The 11,222-nt window shown below is 41.5% G+C and overlaps 1 protein-coding gene across 1 annotated transcript; it reads right to left on the reverse strand.

Annotated features, from left to right (window-relative positions):
* Positions 1-2,042: 2,042 nt before the first annotated feature.
* Positions 2,043-3,338, reverse strand: LOC131901548 (periphilin-1-like). The gene has a single exon (XM_059252670.1). The coding sequence runs from the start codon at positions 3,264-3,266 to the stop codon at positions 2,196-2,198; it is 1,071 nt and encodes a 356-aa protein (XP_059108653.1). The 5' UTR covers positions 3,267-3,338; the 3' UTR covers positions 2,043-2,195.
* Positions 3,339-11,222: the final 7,884 nt, after the last annotated feature.

Genomic DNA, 11,222 nt, shown 5'->3' on the forward strand with positions numbered 1-11,222 from the left:
AGTAAGGATGCTTGAAAAAAGCCATAGTGATTGTGCTGGCTAGTTTTGTGTCAACTTTACACAAACTAGCATCATCTGAGTGGAGGGAGCCTCAACTGACAAAATGCCTCCATAAGATTGGGCTGTAGGCAACCCAGTAGGGCATTTTCTTAGTTAGTGATTGTTGGGTATGGCCCAGCAAACTGTGGGGGGTACAATCTCTGGGCTGGTGTTTCTGGGTTCTATACGAAAGCAGGGTGAGTAAGCCATAGGGAGCAAGCTAATAAGAAGTATTCCTTCATGGCCTTTGCATCAGCTCCTACCTCCAGGTTTGTATCCTGACTGATGAACAGTGATATGGAATGTAAGCCAAATAAACCCTGTCCTCCTTAACTCATTTTTGAGTCATGGTGCTTCATCACGGCAACAGAAACCCTAAATAAGAAAATGATTATTTATCTAAAATTACTTGTATGTGTTCGTGTGTGTGTGTGTGTGTGTGTGTGTGTGTGTGTATACATCTGTACTTTAAATGAAAATTCACTCAGCTGAGCTGTCAATGTTTCTGCAAAAAGCCATAGACTGTCTAGCAAAATCCCCAGTACCAGGGATGAAACACTCCCTTTTGAGTTGTTGGTAAGGGGAGTTTGAGAGTCCCAAAACAATATGGGGTATTGACATTACCCTTGACCATCTCACAGAAGTTGGAGGTAAGGCTCTCTTGCTGAAAATACCATGTGCTTCAGACACCGGACTGGAAGGATCCAAGCTGGAACTGACCTGAAAGTCTGCACCCTGAGGACTAATTTTCGTAGTACTTGGTGCTGTGCAAGCAGCCAAGGGAAGGAAACAACAAATACACCTAACCAGCTGTGACATCAAAGTACCACAAAGACCAGCTTGGCAAAAAATCAATAAGTATGTAGTGTGGAATAATTATTTTGTACACTGTGAAGATGTGTCTTTGCCAAGGTGCCTTCTGATTGCTTTAATAAAGAGCTGAATGGCCAATAGCTAGGTGGAAAGAGGTTGGACAGGACTTCCAGGCAGAAAGTGAGGAAGAGAGATGCATCTAGGCGTGTGACAGACACCAGGGCACATGGAGAGGAAAGGGGAGTTGCAAGATGGAAGAGAGGTAAAAAGCCATGAGGCAAAACATAGATTGATATAAATGGGTTAAGTTATGGGAGCTAGTGGGACAAGCATAAGCTATAGGCTGAGCTTTTCATTATTAATAGTATGTCTCCATGTCATTTTTTAAATTGTGAGCTGGAGGCCCAAAGGAAAAAAACTCTGCCTACAAGTATGCATCATAACTCTTACATCTTGGCCATAAGGAAGAGAATACTGAGGATGGTAGCACATGTGTTTAATCCCAGCATGCAGGAGGCAGAGGCAGGGGGATCTCTGTGATTTTGAGGACAGCCTGGTGTACACAATTGTTTCCAGTCTACCTAGGTCCAGACTGTAAAACCTTGACTCAAAAAAAGGAGATAATGAAATTGAGATGTAATTCAAACCATGATTTTTAATGTACCTATTGCCCCAAATTGTGTATTTTGGCTCAGTGCTATGCTGGGAAGGATCAAGAAGTGAGTGTAATGTCCAAATTGTCTCCTCTCTGTTCACTGACTCACAAGTAGAGGTGAGCTCTGCTGGCCTTGATGTCTTCTGCCACATTTCTTTTTTCATTTTAATTTTTATATACTTTTTTTAAAATTTTACTTACCAACCCCAGTTCTCCCTCCTTCCCTTTCTCTCGCTTCCCCGCAAATTCTCCTCATGCCATCCCCTGGCAATGGGACCAGGTCTTATCCTGGGTACACAAAATGGCTTTATTTTTTAATTTTTTAATTCAATTTACATACCAACTACAGATCACCCTCTCAACGCTCCTCCATCTCCTCCCTCCTTCCCCCCCAATGCCCCATGCCCTCCTCCAAAAGGGTTAGTCCCTCCATGGGGGAACAGGAAAGCCTGGTACATTATTTTTGGAAGAGAGGAAATGTAAAAAGATGGATTAGACGATTCTACACATAGGAAAAACATTCTAATTAAAAGACTTTAAAAACTATTGTAGATGTTTATTTGATACTAGCAATGTGGTCAGTTATCATAAAGTATTTCTCTTCATCACAAAATAGTAAGGATTTCAAAAGTCCAAAGGGAAATATCTAGAAGCTTTAAAAATTGGTTTGAACCGAGCCCTAATTCTTCTAAAAAGGGTCTCCAAAATCTGGAGTAGAATTACCATACTCCATAATGAAATGCTTGAGTTCTTCAATATGTTGCTCACCTATTTCATGCAAACTCTGCTTCATTGCAAACTGTATAGATTTTTCTAAGGAACGATCCTTTTCAACCAGCCTTTCCACCACCATCCTGAAAGTTTCACAGACTTGTCGGTAAACCTTCTCAATCTCCGTGATTTTTGATGCAATTGCTTTTGAGCGACTGCTAAGCTGGCTGTCTTTACACAATTCTGGGCCAGCTCTTGTGTTTGACTCGGGTTCTTCTGTCTGGTTGATACATAACGGTGCCTTGGATCCCGTCTCAAACTCGGACATTTCAGCCAAGTTGTTTTCTTCTGACTTCTTGGGATTTTCATTAGCCCACTTGCTTGCAGCATCAGCCTGTTCCTTCTCAGTCAGCCGGCTGGGGGTTTTTAACACCTTGGATGAAGAACCTGAAGGCACAGTATCTCTTGCTGTTTTCAAAAACTGGATGGCTCTCTCTTTACATCGATGTTGAGACTGATGGAAGGAGCGCATCCTGCTTCTACTGCTGAGACTGGAGCCAAATCTGCTGTGTAGGGAGTCCTTCCTGCCCACACGTGATTCTCTCAAAAATGGAGCGCCTCGTTTATGGGCAGATTGTTGTCTTGAATAATGGGAAGAATAGAAATGTCTTCTACTAAAGCCATTTCTCATGGCCCTGTATTGAGGCTGTCGGCTTGTGGCATACTCATCTCTTGACCATGGGGAGCCATAAGGACCTCTTTTGTAGGGTGGGCCACTTCTTGGATTCTGAGAAAAACAGCGGCCTTCATCCCATTTTTGGTAATCCATGTGACAGTAGTATCTACTGTAGCCTCCTTCAGAGGGTCTGGCTAGCAGAGATGGTCTCTTGTCTCCCAGAGGCGGTCTGTTTGGCACAACGGTTGCCATCACTGGGATGGTTCCAAGGAGGCGCTTGTTTTCGTGGAAGTCGCTTGTAGTCATACCATCCCTTTGCTTGATTTCCTGGAAGTCGCTTGTAGTCACACCATCCTTCAGACCACATCTCATCTCGTGGAAGCCACCAGACTTCTGCGAACAGAAATGTGTACTTCCTTTCCTGTTCACTTTCAATTTCTAAGGATACTCATGGCTTAGTTCAAGAATCTGTTATTGTCTAAAAATTCATCCTTGGAACTCTCCAACACCTACATTCCACCGCTGCTGCTGAAACCCCACCAACAGCTCTCTAATTAGACTTAGGCCCATTCAACAGCAGGGAAATCATGCCAGGTGATTGAAAGCTAGGAAATTAGCTGGGGCTAGTGAGGTCATGCGTCCTAGAGGAGAATGCAGTACTACCACTTGACTAAATCAGTACAATTCCTAAGTGAATTCCACTTACTACAAATAAGTGTAGCTCTCACCCTCACCAAAAAAAAGCTTCTCTTTGCAACAGAGAGAGACCATTGCAGAAAACCACAACCACTCAAATTCAGAGAACAAGTGATTGTGGGGTGTCTAGCCCCAAGACACACACACACACACACACACACACACACACACACACACACACACACATATATATATATATATATATATATATATATATATATATATATATATATATATAGGCTCAGGGAGCATCATTAAGAGGAAGAGGAAAGTTTGTAGGAACCAGAAATCAAAGGGAAGCTTCACAGTTGATATTTCAACAATATGACTGCCTGAACAAGACCTGAATAAGGACAAACCAATCAATATGCTCACTTGAAAGGGGGAAATCTCATAGGGTTTACCCTTAAACAAATAACTACAGACTGCAAAAGAATTAGTCTTCCCCAGGGATGACCCTTTTAACTGGTTACCAATATCAAGTCGTCAGCTCTGAATCATATACATATACAAGAAAAACTAAATAGACTGGGAATGCTGTATTAATATATTTATGGGTGTGTGTGTGTGTGTGTGTGTGTGTGTGTGTGTGTGTGTGTGATAATTAAGGAAAAGAGATCATAAATTTGAAAGGTAACCAGGAGGAGAGGATATGGAAGGGAAGGAAATAGAAAAGGAAAGGATGTGATTGTATTATCATTTCTAAAAATTTCAAAATTAAATAATGTATAAATAAACATAGAAAACATATAAGGAAAAGAACATAAACACATAAAATATTTATTTAACAGTGAACAAATGTAAAATGAATTAAAATTAATTTATGTAGTAGCAAAAAATCATAATATTCTAATAAAATTCACTAGTGAAAAAAATAAAGTACCTTAAAATACAAGCTTATAAAATGTTTATTTAACATATTGAACAAATGTAAAATCAATTAAAATTAATTTATGTAACAAAAAAATCATAATGTCATAACACTTTATATAGTTTTTCTTATATTAGTTATAACTTTTGTCCTTTTTTCTTTTTATTAAAATAGAAAAGGGGAAATATGGTGATATTTTATTTGTACTGAAATGTGATTTTATTTGTATTTAATAAATAAAGTTGCGTGGGGATCAGAGCTAATAGCAAGCCATAGCAGAAGCCGGGCGGTGGTGGTGGACACCTTTAATCCAGATCACATGACAGACAGATCTCTGTGTGTTCAAAGATACAGCCAGCATGGAGACACATGCCTTTAATCTCAATACCAACCACAGAAGACCTGGAGGTCTGTATAGACAGGCAGTGATGATGAGGTCATGTGGTTGGGTTTACAACCAATGAGGAGGCAGAACAAAAAAGTCAATAAAAAGACACACTGGAAGTAGGTTTCTTTCTGAGGGGAAGGACAGTGGCGGCAGGAAGTGTCATAAGTACATGAGGAGAGGCGGCAGGAGGTTTTTAAGTCTCAGCTCTCAGCTACTGCTCTGACCTCTTGGGCTTTGAACTCTGCATTTGGCTCTGTGTTTCTTATTTAATAAGACTCCTCATCTACATACTCCTACGAGAAAAAGTTTCTTCCTTAAAACTCCTCAACTGCATGTTTATCATTAATACAGAAATTCTAATCATTTAGAGAGTTACAGGTTGTCATGTTCTGGACCACAGACATGCTGTCTAGCTGCAGGTCTTCACCCCTTCCTCCAGCCCACACAGATGTGCTACCCAGCTCAGGCCTGCATCCCACCCTCCAGCCCACGAGACAGGACACTACATGTCTCATAGAGCCTGAAACAGCCTATGCTTCCTGGGCTTCCACAGCATTGTAGCCATCAGGACCCCCAGCTTCACTCCCATATCAGCAGGAAGCAACCAAGAATGATTTCTACAGCCTTTGTCACTTACCCATCTTTCTATACTGAACTTTCCAGCCTAGGGGTGGACTGCCCTTTAAAAATGTTCTATTATTGTATAACTTCTGCCCATGATCCTGAAATATATACACTATCAGACATTCTCCTCATGTACTTATGACAATTATTCTGTATACAAGCCTTGCTATGTATACCCTGACACAGGTTATTACTGTCCTCACATAGCTCAATGGTTTAATATTGCCTTGATTACAAATTTAAACTAGGTAAGCTTCAACTGCAGCCTTGGCCACACAGATGCTCGTGACTAACTCAGGTAACTCCTTATCTAACAATGCCTCTTGAAAATACAATTTAACTAAATTAATACCACCAATCAGAGATTAATAGAGTTAATGTTTCAAACTAATCATTTCTTTATAACAACTGAGACTCATAGTATTCAGACACACCTGACCATATTATGTCATACTAGTTTATGATAGATTTTTTTATGTTATTCCGTTGTTCCCTTTTTGGGACAGAGGTATTCTAACTTATACAACTATACCTATTAGATAGTTATACTAATTCTCAGCTTACCATTTACAGAGACTATCAATTATAAATATATATTATTATTGATACAAATATTAAGTATCCATATTAATTAACCATTACTTTTTATTTTTCAAGTCAGTCATCTTCATATTTAAATTTATCCACGTTTTTTACTGCCCTAGAGAGAATTAAACATTATCCTTTTTTTTTTTTTTTTACTAAACGCAAAAACCAGAACTGCTGTAAGCCACAGGAAAATGTAATGGAATTCAGCTACTATCACAAAAGCTACTACCTTGAAAAGTCAAGGACATTTCTAAAGGTCAAGCTGTGCCTTAAGAAATCCTGGTGACATTTTAGCTTTTGTATATATATTAGCTGATTCCTGCAATGATTTCCTTGTATGCTATGTATGCTTCCAAGAACTCATAACAGTGTATCTTATCTGAAACACCTATCAAGCATCCAGGGTCAAACAACCTCCTGAATTAAGGTAAATTAAGCTCAGACCTTCCTTTCTTATACAACCTTAGTGGTATTCATACTAACATTTTAGACTCCTAACATTTACCTAACCACCTCTAGGAATGAAGTTTGAGCACATAAATTCCCTTTGTCTGAAATATTGACCCATTTTAGCTCTTAGTAGACCTCCTCCTTTACCACTCCCCTTTTGAGTTGTTAAAGAAAGCCTGATGGTCACTGCCTGAGGAAAACTCTTGTCTGCTTTTATGACCCAGTAAGATTTCAAGCCTGGTGACCTGGCTTTAGCTAGAGTAGTACTATTGCATGGGTATATGACTGTAAACCTCAGAGACTTAGAGAGGACTTTTTGAGGATTTTGAATGGAGAGGATTTTGACTGGAGAACTAGATGGAGAACTTGAGGATGAGATGGAAGATGAAGAAGAGCCAGATGGGGAAGAACAAGATGGGTAAGAACAAGATGAGAAAGACCAAGATTGGGGTAAAACTAACATGAGAGAATTAAGAATTCAGAACATAGAGGGGGCAGTAGATAGAGGCAGCGAGAAATCAGGCAAGAGAGGAGCTAGGCATGAGTTTGAACTGAAGCTGTATAGGTAACAGTATAAAGTAAACGGACTAAGAGCGCAGTGTACTTGGATTCTTTCCTCAAAAATAATTCTTGCCGTTTGCAGGATCTCTTCGGGGCCCCTGTGAAGAATAGTATTAAGGCTGGTCCTTAATAATATTTAAGAATTTTCATTATTAAATTCACTATGCATAGAAGTTATTGTAGTAGAACAAGTTTATCAAAGGGAAAACTTGAAATTTCTTTTAAATATTACCATTTTAGAGCACTCATTCATGTATGTATAAACTACCCTATTTATCTTAAATAGATTACCTGAACTAAACATAGTCATTGTAAGATAAATCGAGAAAGTTATTTTGTGCTGACATTAGAATTGCCAAGTTAATTCTCAAAAAGTATATATTATCTGATTTGATATTCATATTTCTTGTCCATCTTACCCTACACCAAGTTCTTCATGCCTAGCAGCATTCATGCTGGTATGCAAATCCAATGTTTTCAAGGACCTCAAATGACCAACATGAAATTCAGATGAGTGAGTCAAAGATACGTGAGAGTTATGATATGTGATAGTATTCAGATAAACACAGGGAACTATAAAATTAGACAAGAAGCCAATTTACCCCAGATTGTAGGAAAGGAATGAGTTTCCTGGAAACAGATACATTTAAAATTGAAAGTAGTGGGATAAATTGGGGCTAAACAATGGAAGGCATTGTGAAGTGTTCAGAAACTCCAAGGAGAAAGCATGTGCCAAATCACTAAGGCAATGCACAGGAAGATAATTTGAGGACAGGAAAGTGCCCCAGTGCTTCTGAATGATGCAAGCCTGAGTGTCTGTGGAGGCAAAGGGAAACAGAAATCCTTCACAAAAACAAATACAGCACTGAAATAATTAAACAAAAACCTTTCACCCAGCAACAACAAAACTGCTCAAAGCAAAACTGGTAAAATGTGCAATAATCAAACCAAGTTTCTCTATCAGTAAGACAACATCTTCATCCATATCCTTAAAAATACACTTTCTCAGTATATTAATGGCTATATAAATCTGACCTCTCAAAGAATCAACTCATTCTAAGGGTTGGGGATTTAGCTCAGGAACGCTTGCCTAGCAAGTACAAGGCCCTGGGTTCGGTCCTCAGCTCCAAAAAATTAATTAAAAAAAATCATTCTATACAACTCCACCACAGCTGCATTTTTAGAACGAAAGTGAATGGCCCATGGGGACCCACTAATTTCAACCATTATTCACTTTGTGCCTTCAGAAGATTGTATGACCTTCCAAAAGCAATCCAAATATGTAAATGTTATAGGACCCAACATGTAAATCGTGACAGACAGAGCAAGTGTTTAAGGCTACGTTCAGGAGTCCAGCTGTGTCTGTGTTCTGAATCTGTGAACTTAAGCAAAAGCAGAAAAGAGTATTGGAAAAACAACTTGCATCTGTACTATAAGGAGATTATTTTTCTTCTTTTTATTGTCTACACAATAAATATCTATACGTAATAGGTACTTCCATAATAAGAGCATTGCGGTAAGTATTATTAAGCTATCTAGGGATGTATTTCAGCATACAGAAAGACGTTCACAAACGTTGTCACAAATTTAGCTAGAAAATCCCAGGACAGGCCATGCTTAAAATGCAGAATAGCATTTGTAATATCAATTCCAGGCATCCTCTGTTCTATTTAAACAACATTACTTGTTCTTTCCCTAACGCAATCAGCAGTGATTTGCTGGCCCGCAGGCTCTGAGGAGCAAGGGTCCGGATCACCCTTTCTCACTCAGTTAGGAGGCTCAAGCAGATCTCACCGCAACACTGATGGTAGCCTGACAACAGGTACCGTCCTGGTGCAAGAGGGACCCGAGAGCACAGTCTCCTAAGCACCCTTTGCCTTTTCCAATCATGGTGCCCCTTCCAAAGTCCTTATCATGGCTGCCAACAGTGGACACCAGACTAGCTAGCACTCTTGACCCTAAGGAAGAGGAGAGGGTCCTCAGCATCCCTCCTCATTAAGAAAACTTGGATGTTTGCCCTGCAGCTGCATGCACAATGGCCAATTGAGGCAGCTCGGGACTGGCCCGTGCAGGCCCGAGGACAGTCATTCCAAGGGCCCCTCCTGAGAGCTGCTGGATTACTGAGGCCAACTGTCACTCAAATTCTGTGTGCTTCTCCTTCCGGACATGTCTGCAGTTCTCGGGAAACGAGAGCCTCTCTGACAGAATACTGCTTAGATGCCGCTTGCCGTGAGTCACCATTGCCAAGTATATTCCCTACCTCTTGAGAGGGGTAATTTTCCATTTCCCTTTTTCTTGTTCAACTATCTTATTGGCTAAATGGCCAGACGTGTGGAGAGAGGCCAGTGAGCCTCAGCCCAGACGTTACTCTCTGACCGTAGACTGCAGTTTTCCCAGCCTCCCCAGCCTGGGACCCCCTTCTGTGTCCCCCAAAGAGATGGTGACCATAGATCACAGTTTTCCCAGCCTCCCATGCCCTTCAGTGTCCCCAAAAAAAATGATTACCATAGACCGAGGTTTTCCCAGCCTCCCCGACTTGAGACCCCCTTAGGTGTCCCACAAAGGGATGATGACACCTCACCCTACTGGGGAAAGCGCTGGAGCAGCATCAAAGACCCAAGGAACTTTGCACCTCCAGGGTGATTCGACTGACTAGACACAAGTTCAGGAGCCAGAAGCCCTATGAGGACAAAACATTCAAAGTCCCCGACTCGTGGACTGCAGATAGCCTGCAGAGTCTTAGGGCTTCCATAATGAGTATATCCAGTAAGAAGACCCTGGACCCCATAAAAGAGCTGAAAGAGAACAAGGGAGGAAAAGTTCCACTTTTGCGGGAGGTTCCAGAGTGCAGGAGTAACCCACTGAGCAGGAAACCCAGACGATCTGCATGGTAGCCTCTCACTAGGCCCATACCTAGGAAGGTGAAAAGAAGCCTGGCTATGTCTACTGTGTTTGAGGAACCTATGGACATTGACCAGTTGGACACCAGAGTAAGTGCAAAATCTTCAGGACACTGTGCTGGAGATGCTAGTGAAAAGTTCAAAGACCACACAGTGCCTGGGCCATCTTCTGCAGACTCTCCCACTGACCAACATGGACCGGTAATTTCCCCACACATTCAAGGGTCTCTGCAACCCTCCCCACCTACCCATGGAGCTCTGGGATCTTCCGCTTCTTCCCAAAATGCTCAGAAACTATCCGTATCCACCCAAAAGGTTCTGGAAGGACCTCAATGTGACCAAGGGGCTATGGGCCATTCCACATCTGCACAGGAATTCCAGAGACCTCCCGCTTGTGCTCAAAAGAAAATCAAACATATCTCTTCTTCCAGAAGGGGTTTCAGAAGTCCAGCCTCTAACCATGGGGTCACCAATTGTTCCAGTTCTTTCCCAAAGAGTTTTAGACAAGGCCCTTCTGATCAAGGGGGCCTCCAACAGGCCCCATCAGACAAAGAGGCTTCCAAACTTTCTCCAAAAGGGGGACTCAGTGATTTCTCATTTTCCCAAAATGGATTGAGTCCCACCACCTCTCTCCAGGGGACTTTCACACCTTTGACAGCTGCCAAAGGTGGCTGGAGAGCTACTCCCTCTAATGAAGACAGTCAAGGACTTTTCCACTCTCCCCGAAAGGACCCTAAGCAACCCAATTCTGCTGAAGTGAGTTTGAGTCCTGCCTCCTCTGACCAAGGGAATTTCATAACTTTACCATTAAAGCAAGAGGGCTTTAAATGTCCTCCACTACTAAAAAATGGCCTCAGCTCTTCCCTTACAGCTAAAAGCCTTACACCAACCACTATTCCCCAAGTGTGCTTCACACCACCCATCTCTGGCGAAGCACAAACAAAACTATCCATATCTATACCAGGGGCTCAAGGACCTTTGCTATCTTCAGAAGGGGTCCTAGAGGGTTCTATATATATGCATGAGGTGTTAGGAACTCCCAAGTCTGCCCAAGGGACTCTTGGGCCTTATCAACACATGCAAAGGGCTCTAGCGCCTTCACCATCTTCCTCAGGGGATCTAGTCCTCCCATATCTGTCAAGGGGACTCTAAGATTGTCCACATCTAGAGTAGAGGGTCAAAGACCTATTCTCTCTCACAAAAGGAGATTCAAACCTTCTCCTGTTATGAAACGGGACCCTACACATTGC

Source organism: Peromyscus eremicus, unplaced genomic scaffold, assembly GCF_949786415.1.
Source record: "Peromyscus eremicus unplaced genomic scaffold, PerEre_H2_v1 PerEre#2#unplaced_110, whole genome shotgun sequence".
Lineage (NCBI taxonomy): Eukaryota > Metazoa > Chordata > Mammalia > Rodentia > Cricetidae > Peromyscus > Peromyscus eremicus.